General features: G+C 53.0%; 1 protein-coding gene across 1 annotated transcript; it reads right to left on the reverse strand.

Annotated features, from left to right (window-relative positions):
• Positions 1–689: 689 nt before the first annotated feature.
• Positions 690–14,330, reverse strand: NECAP2 (NECAP endocytosis associated 2). The gene is made up of 8 exons (XM_052655854.1): positions 14,210–14,330; positions 11,969–12,069; positions 9,442–9,546; positions 9,275–9,356; positions 8,218–8,326; positions 5,596–5,773; positions 2,733–2,817; positions 690–1,926 (listed from the first exon to the last, which is right to left on the reverse strand). Exons 1-8 carry the CDS (start codon positions 14,299–14,301, stop codon positions 1,878–1,880), a joined length of 801 nt encoding a protein of 266 aa, XP_052511814.1. The 5' UTR covers positions 14,302–14,330; the 3' UTR covers positions 690–1,877.
• Positions 14,331–17,427: the final 3,097 nt, after the last annotated feature.

The following is a 17,427-nucleotide window of genomic DNA, read 5'->3' on the forward strand; positions in this document are numbered from 1 at the left end:
GCGAACAGACAAAAAAGTCGGCTGCTCCTGAGAATCCCTTGATGCAATTTCCTTTTCCTTACTCAAAGGGCAAGAGGATGCTCAATCCCAGTTTCCTTTGTTCTTTGCTGTTGTCCAGTTGCTCAGCTGTGCCAGCCTCTTTGTGACCCATGGACGGCAGCACACCTGGCTTCCCTGTCCTCCACCGTCTCCTGGAGTTCGCTCAAACTCACATTCACCATCCAACTAACTTCTCCTCCTCTGTCATCCCTCACGCTGCTTACCAGCCAGAGGGGCCGTTTCTATAAGCAACGGTGGAAGCACATCTCTGTTACAGAGCCCACAGGCATGTAAACGCCATGGCCTTTATCTTGCTTTTAGGTCTCTGCCTGGACACCCTGTTTAGGGACCTGCTTCCATGTGGAGGTCTTGGCAGGAGGCAGGGCTTGCCCCCCACATTAGAGGGCAAGAAGCCCAGAACGTCCCAGAACGGCAGAAAGGCTGGACTCTGTAACCAGAGGCATTACTGGTTGCCTTAGGGCAACAGGGCCAAATCCCCCTATTCTGGCCAACCTGTTGCTGTGGCCCCAGTCTTAAGTCTAGACGTGGGTTCAGTGGTAAAAGGCGGTGTGTGTCCTGCAGAGGCATCCTGGAGGAGTTAGCAGCCATGGCGCCAAAAACACTTCCATCTCTGACATACACTGACAGAGTAGAAATATTTATTTTTTATCTTAGAAATCTGGTCCCACCAAAAGGCCAACACTTTTTTTCAATTCATCTAGACCTTTCAAAAAAGAACGCTTTCAATTAAAGAGGTAATGGATGTCAACGAAAGTGATTTTATAGGTGTGCTCAGATAAAGTTATTTCCTATAAACCAGGAACACAGGCAAACCTAGACTTCCAGCTGCTTCAGACTCCTTCTGTCACGTACAGTCCCCGAAGGAGAGAAGGAAGGAAGGAACTGTCTGCAGACAAGGCACTTCAGGAAACACCCGGGAGAGAGCCCAAGTCCGCCAGGAACCACGCAGTGAGCCTGGGAGCCCACACGGCTGCCCGCGACGGCAGGGCCAAAGCCCTCACCTCCATGAGAATAGCAGCCACTCTGGCCCAGATGCAGGCCTGGCTGCCGCCAGCACCTGCCTCAGCCCTGCCCTGCCCGCCGGGCCTTGCACACACGGAAACCAGGCCACAAGGTTGAGATGAACACTGCTCCTGAAGCTCAGAGCCGCTCCCGCAGCTGACAGTGAGGAATGCTTTCAGAGGCTCCTGCGGGGGCAGGCTGCCAGGGCATGCTTTTACAAAGACCGTGAGTTAGTGCAGATCAGCACATCAGCAAAGCAAACACTAAAAGAATTTTAAAAAGCTGGTCAATGCTCTTGGTTTCCCTCCTGAGCATCTGTTCAGGCTGCAGCCTAAAAGCCTTTCAGAAGTCAGGAAGGAACCCTCCTCCTGACGGGAATGGCTACAGCCGGCGCATGTGCAGAAAGGCCCCTCCAGACAGTGATCATGAGACACCTGTGGCCTCCCCAGACGGGCTGGTCTGAACCCAGGCAGCACACTCAAGCCCTTCTTTTGCTTTGGGGGCTTGTGTTTAATAAGAGTCATCACGATGGAAGAGTCTCAGAGTCTCTCTCATGTCAAGAGGACAGACGGGGATAGGCATCCAGGAACTCTTCTTCCAAGTTCTGGTTGCAAATTCGAATCCCAGGCAACAGTGTGACATGGGGCCAATGTACCACCCAACGTGCCCAGTCTGTCGAGAGAGCCAGGTGAGGAGGAGGAGAGGAGACTCATGTTCCCAACAGAGGCCGGCCAGGGAGCACCGCATTCTCCTTCCTTCAGCCCTGACGAGGCGGCTCCTCTCCAGAAGTCGTATGAGGAAGAGTCACATCCAGGTCAGAACTGGACCCAGCCTGCGCCTGGCTGAGTCTGGCTGGAGGTCGACCTGGAAAGATACAGACGGGGTTAGACTTCAAATGTTTGGAAATACAGAGCACAAGAGATGTAACTTCTCTCTAGGCAGAAAGGACTCCAAGAAGCCGGTCCCCGAATGCTCTAGGGCAGGGGTCAGCAGACTACAGCCGAGGACTAGACCAAGTCTAGTTTTCCGCCTGTTTCTGTAGATGAAGTTTCACTGGCTCACAGGCACGCTCACTCACTCACAGACTGTGGCTGTTCTGGGCTGCAAGAGTGGTGACGAGGAGCTGGGGTAGAGACCAGCTAGCCTGCAGTTTAAACTCTGGCTTCCCGGTCCTTGAGAAAGCGTGTGCTGACTCCCGGCCCACAGCCCGTCCACGTAACGATGCTGTGTGGTTAGCATCTTTTCACCCTGACCCCTAGGAAAGGCTCGAAATTTTAAGGAGGCAGAAAAGGCAGAGGTCCCATGAGGACGGGCCAATGCCAGAACCCTGGTGAACTCGTGGCCCAGTGTCCTGGGGTAGCTAGTGGGGAGGAGGAGATTAGAGGTACTGGTGACAAGCCAGAGTACCTGGTGAGGTGGTTGAAAGACCAGAAGGAGCTGCAGAGGGCGGCTCCAGGCCATTCAGCAGTGGAAGGCAGCAAAAAGCCTTCCCAAAGAGACACGTGCCACCTGGAGTGGGCACACTGGGTCTCCGTCCCCTCACTGGCCTCAAAGTGTCTGAACCGGTGCTCTTGCTCCCGACGTCAGAAGGCAGGCGCTGGGGCGATCCCAGGTTTGAAGAGTAACAGCCCTGGCCCCAGTTCCAGCACAGAGAACCTGACCCTCCTCACCCTGTGGATTTGGCGAAGTCTCCCCAGATATCGGCGGTGGCAGTGGTGGCAGGCTTGGGCTGTGGCCAGGACACAGTGGCACCTCCTACAGACGTCCCCAAGTCCGACGGGAAGGAAGAAGAGAGGAGATAGAGGTGTCAGAGACCTCCCCTCTGGCTGCCTCAGTAACCTGGAAATCAGACTCATGATTCCAAGGTGCTGAGAAAGATATGCAGAGATGTGCTTTTTGGCAACAAAACACCCACAGCCATTCCCATTTCTGCTATCTTCTGACGAGGCCCTGAGGGGCTCCTGGAGACAGCGCAGAAGGCCACATACCAGGTGGAGGGGAGGGTACCAGCGGGGGCGGGTCACATGCCATCGCTCTATCTGAAGGAGACCTCGCTCCAACCATCTATGCTGGAAATCTGTTTAAAATGTGCTACCTCCTAACTTCTTGGCTGGAGAACGCTCATCAAAACTGCAACACTGTCTTTATATAAAGTCCTCGGGCCAGTGTCTGGCTCAACTAGCTGAGAAAGTTATGTGCCAGACATGTGGCAAGTCCTAGGAGCCAAACTGTTATGGGCCTGGGGAGTCTTCCAGAAGTACCAAGTGGGCGTCTGTGTGGGTGTTGTCACTGGGTGGAGGGCACGACGGGGCGGCAGGGCCTGCTTTTCCAGCCCCTCCCCCAGTGGTGCCAGCACCCCTTCCTAAGGCCCTGTGCCAGCCACCTGCCTTCCCACCAGCTACGTCTAATGTCTAATGGGCCAGAAAAGCACATAAAGCGAGGGCCCTCCACAGTTCAGCAGTTCACCAAGTTAAACCCTCAGTGAGCCATAAAACTTGGGCTTCCCCGGCGGCTCAGATGGGAAAGAATCTGAGGTCAAGAATCTGCAGGTAAAATCCGCCTGCAATGTGGGAGACCTGGGTTCTACCCTGGGTGGGGAAGATCCCCTGAAGGAGGGCATGGCAACCCACTCCAGTATTCCTGCCTGGAGAATCCCATAGACAAGAGGAGCCTGGTGGGCTACAGTCCATGGGGTCACAGAATCGGACACGACTCAGCGAATAAGCACGTAAGTATTTAATAGACATTATCTCGTCTGAACCTCACCACAGCCCCTGGGGGAAGACAGGCTAGTCTGTTTGACTTTATGCAGGTTACTTCAGCCTCAATCTCCGTATCTCTAAAATGGAGACGGTAGTGATGAATACTCTTCATAAGACTGACCGGTCTGAGGATCAAATATGTTAAACAAGTGGAGGGCTTCCAACAGGCCCAGCCAACAGTGATGCCGACGGCAATGGTGCAGTGCCACTCAGGCGAGAGCCGCCGCGCAGGGAGCGCGGACACTGCTCCAGGTGCCGCTCTGCGCGCGCGGTGTGGGCCGGCGCATTTGATCCTCACAAGAAAGCGGTGCTGCAGGCATCATCACTACTCCTTTCCTACAGATAGAAACTGAGGCACGAAGGAGCAGGCAACCTTCTGAACGTCACACAGCGGTAGCTGGACTGTGACCTCACTCAGTCTGGCCTGGGAGCATTTGGCAAGTGGTCATGAATGCTGGCTAGTCACGACCCGCAGCTGCCCGTCTGGCACATCACATCACGCGGCCCTGGAAGCAGAGGCCTGGGGCTGCGCCTGCAGCGCCCTCAGACACTACCTGGCGTGACGCAGGGACTCCACGTTGGCACTGGACGTGCATCGGCCACAGACAGAACGCCCGAGACTGTGGCCCTCAGACCTCAGTGAGCCCCCAGCAGTGTGAAGTGTGCAGGTCCCCGCCCCCGTCCCCAGGATGCCAAGCCCAGCGGTCCTGCGACCTCACTGAGAGTAACTCCAGGGGCTGGGCAGGCGCACTCCCTGACGGCTGTTCCTGCCGTTCTCTTGGGGTGAGGGATTCCCCACAGGGCTGAGGTTTGAAGCCTGACCTCCAGGTAAGCCCGACCCTTAAAAGGGAGAGAAAGCAGGCTTCTTGTTGGGATCCTCCCCCGGCCCAATATCCTGGTCAGAGAAAGGGGTCTGGCGACAGTCAGCCAGCCCAACGAAGACGAAGAGTATCACACCGGCCGGGCAGGCGGGGTGGGGACACTGAGGGGCCAGGCTGGCCTCCCAGCACCTCCACGCCTGGCACAAGGCACTCATGTCCAGAACCCCAGGTCTCCAGAGGCGCTACTCACAGCCTGGAGCAAGCGCCAGTGCAGCCGCTGGGGGAGCTGCCTCACGGCGTCCAGTGCCCAACAGCCTCGCTGAGGAGCCCGCTTCAAACTCAATCTCCAGGTATACTTCCCACCACCTGCCGTGGAACACTCGTGTGGCCTCCATCTCCCTAACACACCAATGTTTAAAAGTCGGAGTCCTGTTCTTGCTCTTCTTCTGTCTGGAGCGCCGGCACCCCTGCCCGGGTCTCTGTCCCTCAAGGCCTGGTTCAGTGTCACCTCTTCCACGACGGCAGCTCTGCAGACCACACGGCTGGTAGTGAGTCTGGTCCCTGCGCACTTGCTCTCTGCGCTCAGGATCCCTCTCTTCTGCTACGAGCAGACTGAGCGTCCAGTGACCACAGGCCACGTCGCCATCACTCACTCACTCAGCGAGCAGCCTCTGAGAGCCAGGAGCCCACGCACTGATGGTTTCACAGCCACGAGTGAGCTGTAGTCCCTGCCCATCAGGGCGGGACAGACACCCTGAAGCAGAAGTTGTGGGAAGAGAGAGGAAGCCCTTACCCAGTGTGGGCAGGACCAGCTTTGTGGCCCCCACCCTCCAGCTCCTCACAACGGGCACAAAGTGTGACCCATGTGGGCGAAGGAGGGAAAGCTGCGGGGCCTGCTGCCAGGGGAAAGAGGAGCCCAAGCTGTGGGGCCATCACCCTCGCACACTGACCTGAGCTGGGAGAAACTGCTGGCTGGACGACAGAGCCCCCCACAGACAAATGCTCCCTGGAGAGAGGGGCCAGGGCAGCGGTCTTTGCCCCTGGGGGTGGGGGAAGCAGGCTCAGTCCTCCCGTGCTGGTGGGCCGGGCGCGGGGCGTCCCGGCTGCGCCTTCCTTCTTCTTCATGCTCTAGAGAGAGGGGAGGAATGAGCATCGGTCAGCTCTGCTGGATGCCACTGCCATCAGAAAACTTCACAAGGTGACCCCGGGGCCCCCAAAGTCTGCATCACCAGGACGCTCAGCAGCCATCCACGCAGCACTTTCACCTTGAAAAGCTGTTTGTAAGAATCTTTAAAGCTGAACATAGGACCTGATGCCCCTGCCATTCCACTCCTACATGGACCCAACAGAAATACGTACACGTGGGCACCAAAGACACCATCTGCACACTGACAGCAGCACTCCTGTAACAGCCCCAAACTGGAGACCACCCCGACGCCCACCACCAGGCCACTGGAGTCCTTCCCATAATGCAGCCCGCCGCCACCGCGAGGATAAACCGACTACACTCAGCAACATGGATGCCCTCACACATGCCAGGCTGAGGAAACGGAAGGAGTCACACACAAAGGAGAATGAAGGGTGTGAGTCAATCAATAAAACGTTAAAACAACATCAGGATAGCGCTCACTCTGTCCTGCGGAAGAGAGCAGGGAGGGGCTTCCAGAGTGCTGAGAGCCATCCTTCATCTGGGGGCTAGCTTGTGGGAGCAAGCTTGCCTTCTCGGCATTCATTTCCTCATCTTCAGCTGCACTGGGCCCTCGCGGCTGTGCGTGGGCTTTCTCTCAGTGCTACGGCGTCTCCTCTCGCGGAGCACGGGCTCTGCTGCTCCACAGAATCCGGGATCTTCCCGGACCACTGATAGAACCCATGTCCCCCGCACTGGCAGGCAGATTCTGAGCCACTAGACCACCAGGGAAGCCTGCATATTTGTTTTTTAAAAATCCACTGTGTTCTGCATTTCTAACGTGTGTACTTTTCTGTATGTATATTATACCTCAACCAAACATTTAATAAAGAAAAACAGAAACGTCAACACCGAGGTGAACCAGAAGCCAGAACATCGCAAATATGAAGATGGCATGGTTCCCACCTTGCCAGGAGAGCAATCAAATGCTGAGATCACAGACCAGAGTCAAGTGAACTGAAGTGAAAGTCACTCAGCCGTGTCTGACTCTTTTCAACCCCATGGACTGTATAGTCCATGGAATTCTCCAGGCCAAAATACTGGAGTGGGTAGCCTTTCCCCTCTCCAGGGAATCTTCCCAACCCAGGGATCGAATCCACGTCTCCCACATTGCAGGTGGATTCTTTTTACCAGCTGGGCCACCAGGGACGCCGGAGAATACTGGGGTGGGTAGCCTTCCAAGTCCTGGTATGCGTACAGCTGTGCTGATTATTTCCAGCTCGACGGCCCTGCACAACCCTCCAGCTCTCTAAACCTCCATTTCCTCTCCTGTAAAAGGGGAGCATGTTTAATCCGCATGAGAAGTGCCCTAAAAACACTACCTGGCAAACAGGTGATGCTCATTAAATGTTAGTTTCCTCCCAGCAAGACAGAGATTCACATCCCAACCAGTCCACTGGACATGACCTGGATTTTCTCTTAAGAGACAGTTGGCCAACTTCAAGGGTCCCAAATCATCACCAGCAGGAAGCAGAAGAGAGGAGAAAGAGATAGTAAGTGAAGCAGAAGACTGTTATTTCAGGGTTACAAACTGTCTTCAGAAACAAACACTAGGTCCTCAGGTCCCCCAAATCATTCAGCTCCACCCCTACACCCAGGCAGAGGCCACATCTTGCAGTCCAGCCCAGCTCAACTTCTCCTGAGATGTAGGGCCCGTCAGGACCATGACAAGGGAGCCCGGACACCACCGCCAGCAGAGCTGCCCGTGACCCCGAGTGCCCACCCGACGCTTCCCTGCCAGCAGAGTGTTGCCGATCTTTTTTTTTTTTTTTTAATTTGGCTGTGCCAGGTCTTAGCTGTGGTGCGAGGAATCTTTTAGTTGCAGCATATGGGATCCAGTTCCCTGACTGGGGACTGGACTTGTGTCCCCTACCTCAGGAACGTGGAGTCTTAACTAAAGGGCCACCAGGGACGTCCCCAAAACATAACCTGGGATGAGTACATGGTCCCCCCTGCCAACAGCCAACACAGAAACATCAGCTATGTCAGCAAGCGACTGACATTTCTCAACTCAAGAGGCTTTGCACACGCCAAGCCCTCTGAACCGCCCTCTGACCTCTCTTCCCTTGCTCATAGGTCGCTTCTTCCAGGAAGGCGTCTCTGGTTCCCCCTAACTCTAGGCTGCAGGACTCCCCACCCTAGGAGTTCACAGCACTGAAGACATCCCGAGGTCACAGAACCTTCCCGCCACATAATCACATCTTGATTCCCTCACCTCAGCTCCACTCTTGAGTTCTGTGATAGCAGAACCCTCTTTCTCGCCCCCAGCGCAATACCTGGCATTGGGCTGCTGCTCAATACCCACATGTTGGACTGTGAGAAGAGCAGCGGCTCTGGGCTGGGCTTGGTGTGGTGGCCAAGGCTGCCGAGCAGGGGTAGCACTCACCGAGATGTTGAGCTTGATGGTCTGGCCCTCCTTGAAACTTAGGTCCAATTTGGGACCTTGATCTGGGTTCTGGGCTTGTTTTGCAAATTCACACTGCTGTTTCACCCACCTGAGGAGAGAAGAGAAAGGAAGAGGTAAGGAAGGGGCGAGCTGCCCTGTGTTCGTGCCCTTGCTTCAGTCCCACCTGCCATCAGTCCAGGACGAGGCTCTGACTGCAGCCTTGCGGGAGGAACTGAGAGCAGCTTGAGAATTAGGCCTGAACTCAAGTCCTGGCTTTGACACGTAAGCAGCTTGCATGTCTGTCAGTTTCCTCATCAGCAAAATGGGATGACGATTCCCTATGCCTTAAAGACTATGAAAATTTCACAAGGTCATTTATATAAAGGGTCCTAACACTGGTCTTCAGGAAATCTGAGAACCTGGTCCTTTCCTCCTCAGCATGTGGCGTGAAGACTGAAACACCGTCCAGGGGCTTAAAAAGTAGATGGTGAGAGGACAGACGCCCAGCCGAGTGGAAAGCAACAAAAAGGTCCCCCACCCTCCAGAGAACAGCGCTCCAGCAGCCACGCAGAGCAGAGGCGCTAGAAGCACTCACGTGAGCAGCTGCACACTCCCCACAGCCAGAGATGGAGGCCTCAGATGGCAGGGAAGCAGGCTTTCCTCCCCTTCTAGCTTCAAAAGGACCAGCAGGGTGTGTGCTGAGTGGCCTGGGAAACCGAGCACTGCTTATCACAGCATGGAGGAACAGGTCTGGAAAGGCCAAGGGAGCCGGGAAAAGACTCCGGCTGCTCAAGGGACTGACGGGGGCAGAGATGTGACACCTCCAAGGCTGGGGCAGCTGACGGGATCAGAGATGGGCCTCAGGAAAAGGAGACCTCAGGGTAGAGATGAGGACTTGCAGAGTGCAGAGGGGACCTGTCTTAAAGGAGAAGTGAGTTCCCCTGAGGCTCTGCCAACAGACAGATCACACACAGCCACCTGGGTATCCTAACCTGGCAGATCATGCTGTCCCAGGAAAGAGGGAGGAGGCATGAGTGTGTCTCCTGGAACCACTCACTTGAAATGGTCCTGCAAGGCAACATTGAAGTCAAAGGCGTCACCTCGGTCCCCGAAGCCAATTCCAATAAACGCCCGTCGCCCTGGGGGACAACACACAATCAATTCTACTTTCCAAAGGCAGAGAAAACCCTTCTTGGAAGAGGGAGCCCCAAGTCCCGAGCTTACCGTTTCCATCTTCGATGCGGATAACGAAGTACCTGCTGGAATCCGTCACGCTCTCCACAGCTGTGCCGGGAAACTGATCCACTGGGGCCTGAGCAAAGAGCTCCCCTGAAAGCGGAAGTGAAGATGAGCCTTGAGTTCCTCACAGCCTATTTCTATCCCATGACTGGGGCCCTTGCCCTACGAGGAAGATCGGCAAACCTGACTCTGGAATTCAAGTCAAATGCATTCTGGCTAAAGGAATGTAACAGGAATATAACCGATGAAAGATTTAAGTCAGAGGTGGCTTACAGGTCAGATTCAGTTCTCAGTTTAGTATTTTCAATTTAACTACCGAACACTTCAAAATCAAATTACATGTAAAATAACCCAGATTTCTGGCTTCTCTTAAAATCAAAAGCTCTAGCAACACTGGGCTTCCACTTCCACATCAGAATGATGGGCTGGAGCTGGTCACCGTTCTGTGTCTCACCCATTCACACCCACTGCCTGTACCAAGGGCCCTGGTTCACGGAGATCACACCTTCCGCATCAGTCTAGTACCTGAGGCAGGACTCGAGGGACAGGTGAACCCAGTGAAGAGGGGAGGTTTCTGCACTCTCAGAAGGACCTGAAGCAGGCTGATTTAATCTAATCGCAGGCCAAAAGAGTGACTGTTTTTAAAAACAGCTCTTCCTTGGAGGAGGAAATGGCAACCCACTCCAGTCTTCTTGCCTGGAAAATTCCACGGACAGAAGAGCCTGCAAGCTACAGTCTATGGGGTGGCATGACGGAGGGGGTTAGAGGGAGATGGATTGGTAGCAATAAACAGGCAGAACTAAAAATACAACAAAAAACAGCTCTTGTAAAACGCATCCCCTTATCAACTATGGCTCTCTAGGGTGTAGTGCAACACACACCTTCTGTGCACATTTACAACTGGTGTTGTTTTCGAGTGTGCCGATCTCTGTTGATGAGTCAGGTATTGACCAGTTTCTACTAAATCCTATGGTTCAGAGGTGACTGTGCGATCAAGGCTGAACTGAAGCCAAATCTGTGGACCAAGTTTGTAGCTTCTTGTTAACTCCTCTGCCCTCTCTAGTTTGGTACCTGGGGATCTGGGGTTCACCTGGATGTCTTCAGCCTAGAGCAGTGGTTCTCCATCACGGGTGATTTGGACCTCCCTTCTGCCAAGGGACATCTGACAATGTCTGGTGACACTTGTGACTGTCACAACTCGGGGGTGCTACTGGCATCTAGTAGGTATAAGTCAGAGATGTTGCTAAGTATCTTAAATACGACTTAGACCACAAAACTCAGCTGGCCCCAAATGTCACTACTGCCGAAGCTGAGACACCCTGGCCTAGAGTGACTGGGAAGTGAGGGACAAACATGACCCAGAGGGCGGGACCCCAAGCTAAGGGTGTCCTGGGGTGGCTCCTGCAGGTGAGGCTCAGCTCTGAGCAGTGGCTGGTACACCAGGTGTCCCTTAAAGGTAGTTCCCAGGGTCCCCAGAGAACAGGTGTTGCCATTCCCGTGTGCCGCCACCTGGGACATCCCAGCTAATCTCGCAGCCAGCGTTCTCTGGGCAGCCCAGGCAGCCGTCCCTTCAAACTCCTCTGCCATCAATGCTCAGTCATGCTTGAAGCAAATCGGTGCTTTGGGTCACCTTGCAGTTCACAAAGCATTTGGATATCTATGTGCTCATTTTGTATTCCAACAACCCCATGAAGCAGGAGCTAATGTGATCCCCACTTCACCAAAAAGGAGGCCAAGGTGTCAAAGGTCATGTGGCCTGTCTAAGGCCCCACAGCTCAGACACAAGTGGTGCGGATCTGAGAAGAGGCAGCCAGTTTTGCTCATGAATCCTTGCATTTTATTGCTCCACAAAGGAAAACCTCTATGGTAGAAAAAGAAGACATTACAGAATGCTGGGGCATCTGACTGAGAAGCCCTGTGTCTGATTCCAGCTCCGGGGGGTGGCCTGGGACTGCTCCAGGCCATGTTGCCCTCCACAGCTCACCCAGAGGCGCTGGTGGCACAGGACTGCCAGAGATTCTGCCAAGGGTGACAACTGTCAGCTGACTCCAACACAGCCCAGCTTGGCTTGTCCTCTCACCACAGAAAGAGCTGAGAAGGACAATTTCCAGTTCTTTCAGTTAGTGGGTGTGGTCAGTCTGGGAAGTTACCATTTAGCCGATAAGCAGAATTCCTGATTAAGAAACCGAGCTCACAGCAGAAGTCAACGTGTGGCTTATCTTCCAGACAAGCTCCAGGGCTTCCTACTTGGGACCAACCTGTAGGCCTTTTCTCTCTGGGCTCCCAAATTAGTATTTCCTTAAAGACGCCCAAAAGAACACGTGCTTGACAGGAAACACTTTCTTTTAAACTAAAGGTTGGGGAATGGAGTCAGTGTACAAGCATACCCGGGCTCTGATCTCCAGGACAGAGCCCCTGATTCCGAGTGGCTTGGCCAGGCCGTAGCCGCCCCTCCATTCACAAAGTGGGAGGCACGGTCCCTCAGCCCCACGCAGGCCTCCCTGGCCTTTACCTGAGGTCCTGTCCTCCAGCTTGATGTAGGCCGTCTGGCCTTTTGCAGTGATCCGCAGCCGGCCACTCCAGGATGGCTGGTCCAGCTGCCACTCCGCAGCCCTAAAGGGACAAAAACCGTTGTGTCGCTGCCAGAGGCTCCGCTCCCCTTCTCCAGTGTTGGGGGTGGGGACAGGGGTGGGAAGGGCACGTGGGCTGCTTGCTCTAGACCGGGGGTTGGCAGACGCCTCAGGAAAAGGACCACACGGTCTCTGTCTGCACTCCTCACGCGGCAGCTGCGGGGGAGAGCGGCCACACTGCATCGCGTGTCGGCGCTTCAGGCGCTCTAGCTACACATTTTCTACTGAGCAGGGCTGGGTGTATTTCAGTGAGGCTTTACAGGCAATCTCATTTCCATATAATTTTCACATTCTGAAACATTCTTCTTTAAAATGTTCCCCAACCATTTAAAAACGTAGAAACCATTCTTAGCTTATGAGCCAAACAAAAACACGTTGGTCAGAGCTGGCCAACCCCAGTTACAGATTATAGAGACCTTCTCTGAAGTAGAATTCTAGGTTTTTTTCTGTAGAGAAAGCCAACTACTAGGGCCCATGGTTTGCTGAAGACACTGCTAGGCTGTGGCCATCACAGCAATCATTTGGGACCACTGAGACCATCTTGGAGGAAAAGGAGAAGGGGAGCAAGCGTTAGCAGACGAGCAAAGGAGAGCAACAGGACATGTGGGAAAACTGAATGAGTATTCAAGAAAGCTATTCTCAAAGGTAGCCTGAGAAGAAATAAACCCAGGAAACCACAGACCTATTGCAACGGCCTCTTTCAGCTCTTTTAAAGCATTAACTTTACATTTTAGTTCCATCTCAGTAAACCCCTCAAAAGCAAAAACCTTGGGTGTTTCCCAGAGGCTTTTCTTAGAAGTCCCTAAGCATATGCCAGGTCTTGGAGAGACATCATAACTGTGGACGCAGGTTGTTTTGAAGGCCACATAAATGCAGACTTTCAATTCACAAGTCAGCTGACTCTTCACAAGTTTCAGTTCCTCTTATTGGGACAAGGGGCCTTTAACTCAAGTTAAGCAGAGCTCTGAGGCTGAAGTGCAGGGGCTGGCAGTTTCCTTTTTGCCAACCTAGTCAGCCTTAACGCTTGGTAATCTCGATCTCTGGGGGACCAGACTCATCCTACTGAAGGGATGGAGGCAGATGACCATCCCTGGTTTGGTGGCCCATCCCGTTTGACCGCAGAAAGCAAATGAGTTTTTGTTCTATTGTTGCTTTCATATTATTTTTAAACTACGTCATGGATGTACTAGGTGTTCGATAAAGTATTTGTTCACTAGAAAATCAGCTACGAGACCACGTTAACACAACTGAAAAGTAACAAGAGGCCAGAGACGTTGACACTCCGTCATTCTTGTGGTGCAGGCCAACCCTGTATCTCCAAATAACTTGGACAAATATTGCTTTCAAGATCTTGCCCACCCCCACCCCCAACCCCGTGTGGCACAAAATAGCCATACGCTAGGTTATCCATATGAAACATTATCTTCTTTTAATATTTTTCCTCGTTGACAATGAAGACAAAATGCAAACTGTACAAAGACATACGGTGAAAGGAAGCACCCTCCCAACCCCCCCTTTCCTCTGGCAGGGCAGTTTCCTGTGTTCACTTTCACATAACCTACATTAACAAACACGCCTATTTGTTCGTCTCGGGTGAACATTTCACCAGACAAGTGCGGATGGATGCCTCTCAATAGCCAGAGAAGGTGATCAGGGCCCAGGTTCGTGCCAAGAAAGCTGGGCAAGGAAGGGCCCCTGGGCTTTCAACATCAGCTTAGAACTTCCCAGGACGGGTCCTTTGGACCGGTTCTGGGCTCCCCTTCCTTCCTTCGGGAATTTCTGCCAGTGACCGGGCTCAAGTCTTTCCAAGGATCCCTTCAAGGCCGTCAGCTAGCGCTGAAAAAAAGGTCTGTGACACCACCACTCCCGACCATGTTTAGGTTCCCTAAATGCTACATACCGCCTTCAATCTTCCCCGCCGCCGGGACCCCATTCGTCGGACTGAGACAAGAGAAAGTCTGGGTACCCCTCGCGGCTCCGGCCTCGACCTGAGAGAACCGGCATGACCTGCGCCCGCCCCTCGCCCGTCAACTGGCCGGGCCGTCCTCTCCCACAGTGGGCGTGTGGGGATGGCCGGGGAGGGGTGAGGTCGTGACTAGCCTAGCCTGGCGGCAGGTGGTCACCTGTAACCACGGTTGGTGGCCCGCGGCGGGATGCGGTAGACGTGGACATCTGGCTTCACACAGAGAACCGACTCGTACTCCGCTTCCTCCATCTCGACGCCCAGAGCCCGCCGGACTTCCGGCCCCTTCCCCGCCCGCCGGAAGTCGCGACTCTATGACTCACGTCAGGCTAGAGCGGCAGATCGCGGGCGTCAGCCGCTCGTCGCCGCGCGCGCTTTATTGGAGACCTCGCCTTACGACCTGCGGCGGAAAGAACCAGGAGCCACCCAACAAACTGGGAAATTCTTAAAGAGATGGGAATCCCAGACCACCTGACCTGCCTCCTGAGAGATCTGTATGCAGGTCAAGAAGTAACAGAACTGGACATGGAACAATGGACTGACTGCAAATCGGGAGAGGAATACTCAAGGCTGTATGTATATTGTCACCCTGCTTATTTGACTTATATGCAGAGTACCTCATGCGAAATGCCGGGCTGGATGAAGCACAAGCTGGAATCAGGATTGCCGGGAGAAATATCAATAACCTCAGATATGTAGATGACACCACCCTTATGGCAGAAAGCGAAGAAGAACTAAAGAGCCTCTTGATGAAAGTGAAAGAGGAGAGTGAAAAAGTTGACTTAAAACTCAACATTCATAAAACAAAGGTCATGGCATCCGGTCCCATCATTTCATGGCAAATAGATGGGGAAACAATGGAAACAGTGAGCTTTATTTTCTTGGGCTCCGAAATCACTGCAGGTAGTGACCACAGCCATGAAATTAAAAGATGCTTGCTCCTTGGAAGAAAAGCTATGACAAACCTAGACAGCATATTAGAAAACAGAGACATTACTCTGCCAACAAAGGACCGTCTAGTCAAAGCTATGTTTTTTCCAGTAGTCATGTATTGATGTGAGAGCTGGACCATAAAGAAAGCTGAGCACTGAAGAATTGATGCTTTTGAAATGTGGCGTTGGAGAAGATGTTTGAGGGTCCCTTGGACTGCACAGAGATCAAATCAATCAATCCTAAAGGAACTCAATCCTGAATATTCATAGAAAGGACTGATGCTGAAGCTGAAGCTCCAGTACTGTGGCCACCTAATTCGAAGAACTGACTCATTAGAAAAGACCTTGATTCTGGGAAAGATTGAAGGTGGGAGGAGAAGGGGACAGCAGAGGATGAGAGAGATAGTTGGATGGCATGACCAACTCGATGGACACGAGTCTGAGCAAGCTCCGGGAGTTGTAATGGACAAGGAAGCCTGGTGTGCTGCAGTCCATGGGGTCTCAAAGAGCTGGACACGACTCAGCAACTGAACTGACTGACTGACTGAGGGTTGTCTGAAGGGCTTCTCAGGTGTCACTAGTGGTAAAGAACCTGCCAGCCAATTCAGGAGACATAAGAGACATGGGTTCTATCCCTATATGGGGAAGATCCCCTGGAGGAGGAAATGGCAACCCATTCTTGTTAGGAGAATCCCGTGGATAGAGGAGCCTGGTGGAGTACAGTCCATTGGGTCGGAAAGAACTGGAGATGACTGAAGTGGCTTTAGCATACACTCAGGTCATCTGATGTCTGAAGCTCCAGTACTCTTCACCTGATGTGAAGAGCCCACTTATTGGAAAAAGACCCTGATGCTGGGAAAGATAGAAGGCAAAGGGAGAAGAGGGCAGCAGAGGATGAGACGGTTAGTTAGCATCATTGATTCAATGGACCTGAATCTGAGCAAACTCCAGGAAATAGTGAAGGACAGGGAAGACTGGCGTGCTGCAATCCATGTGGTCACAGAGTCAGACATGACTTAGTGACAACAACAACAAGGATTGTCTGGGCACTTCCCCTTCCACAACATCTCAGGAGCCGCAGAGAAAACTTTAATACACATCACACTGCCATCCATTGTCTGGTTTGTCGTCATCCCTGTTGCCTCGACACTTACACCTGATGTCCAGTTGGCTGAGATTCAAAGCTGTTGCTACCTAGACAGCTCTCTCTGATGCCTCTGTCTCTTCCAGCTTTTGCTTCCTTCTGCTCTTCCTGAAGGTCCTGCCATCAGCCAACTCTAAGATGCAACCGAGCCTTTTCCTTCTAGAGAAAGCTTTACCTTTCCCACCAGCTAAATGAGATTTCCCTACTGTGCCACACTTATCCTAACTCCACCGTGTGCCCAGGCCCCTGTAGTCTAGATTCAACAAAAAAATGTATTAAAAGGATCCAAGTTCAATAATATAAGTACTTTTTAAAGTATCCCAGTCTTAACTTGGATTTCTCAGAATGTTATGGAAGTTACAATGTTTGCGTGCATGCTTAGTTGTGTCCAACTCTTTGTGACCCCATGGACTGTAGCCAGGTTCCTCTGTCCATGGGATTTTCCAGGCAAGAATACTGGAGTGGGTTGCCATTTCCTCCTCCAGGGGATCTTCCTGACCCAGGGATCAAACTCGAGTCACCCAAGTCTCCTGCACTGCAGGCAGATTCTTTACCACTGTGCCACCCTGAGTCAAATTGTCAGAATCCCTTCTCCTTCTCTACCACTCTCTCTCTTTATTTCTTTTAAAAAAATATTAATTTATTTTTGACTGTTCTGAGTCTCCATTGCTGCACAGGCAGTGAGCAGGGGCTACTGTCTAGTTGCCATGTGTACCTCCTCATTGCTGTGGCTTCTCTTGTTACAGAGCACAAGGAGCCAGTTCCAGAGCTTGGGCTCTACATCTCAGGCTCAACAGTGGGGGCCCGGGGGCTTAGAAGCCCCAAGGCATGAGGGATCTTCCCCGAACCCATGTCTCCTGCATTGGCAGGTGAATTCTTTACCACTGAGCCTCCAGGGAAGCCCTGCTGCTGCTGCTGCTGCTGCTGCTGCTAAGTCGCGTCAGTCATGTCCGACTCTGTGCGACCCCATAGACAGAAGCCCACCAGGCTCCCCCGTCCCTGGGATTCTCCAGGCAAGAACACTGAAGTGGGTTGCCATTTCCTTCTCCAATGCATGAAAGTGAAAAGTGAAAGTGAAGTCGCTCAGTCGTGTCTGACTCTTAGTGACCTCATGGACTGCAGCCTATGAGGCTCCTCCGTCCATGGGATTTCCCAGGCAAGGGTACTGGCGTGGGGTGGCATTGCCTTCTCTGCCAGGGAAGCCCTACCATTCTCTCATTCATTATAGAAACATTTCAGTGCTTATGATGAGCCAGGTCCTCTGTGTGCCACGGCTGATCCCAAACCTTCGACTCACTGAGC

The sequence above is a fragment of the Budorcas taxicolor genome, chromosome 2 (assembly GCF_023091745.1).
Source record: "Budorcas taxicolor isolate Tak-1 chromosome 2, Takin1.1, whole genome shotgun sequence".
Lineage (NCBI taxonomy): Eukaryota > Metazoa > Chordata > Mammalia > Artiodactyla > Bovidae > Budorcas > Budorcas taxicolor.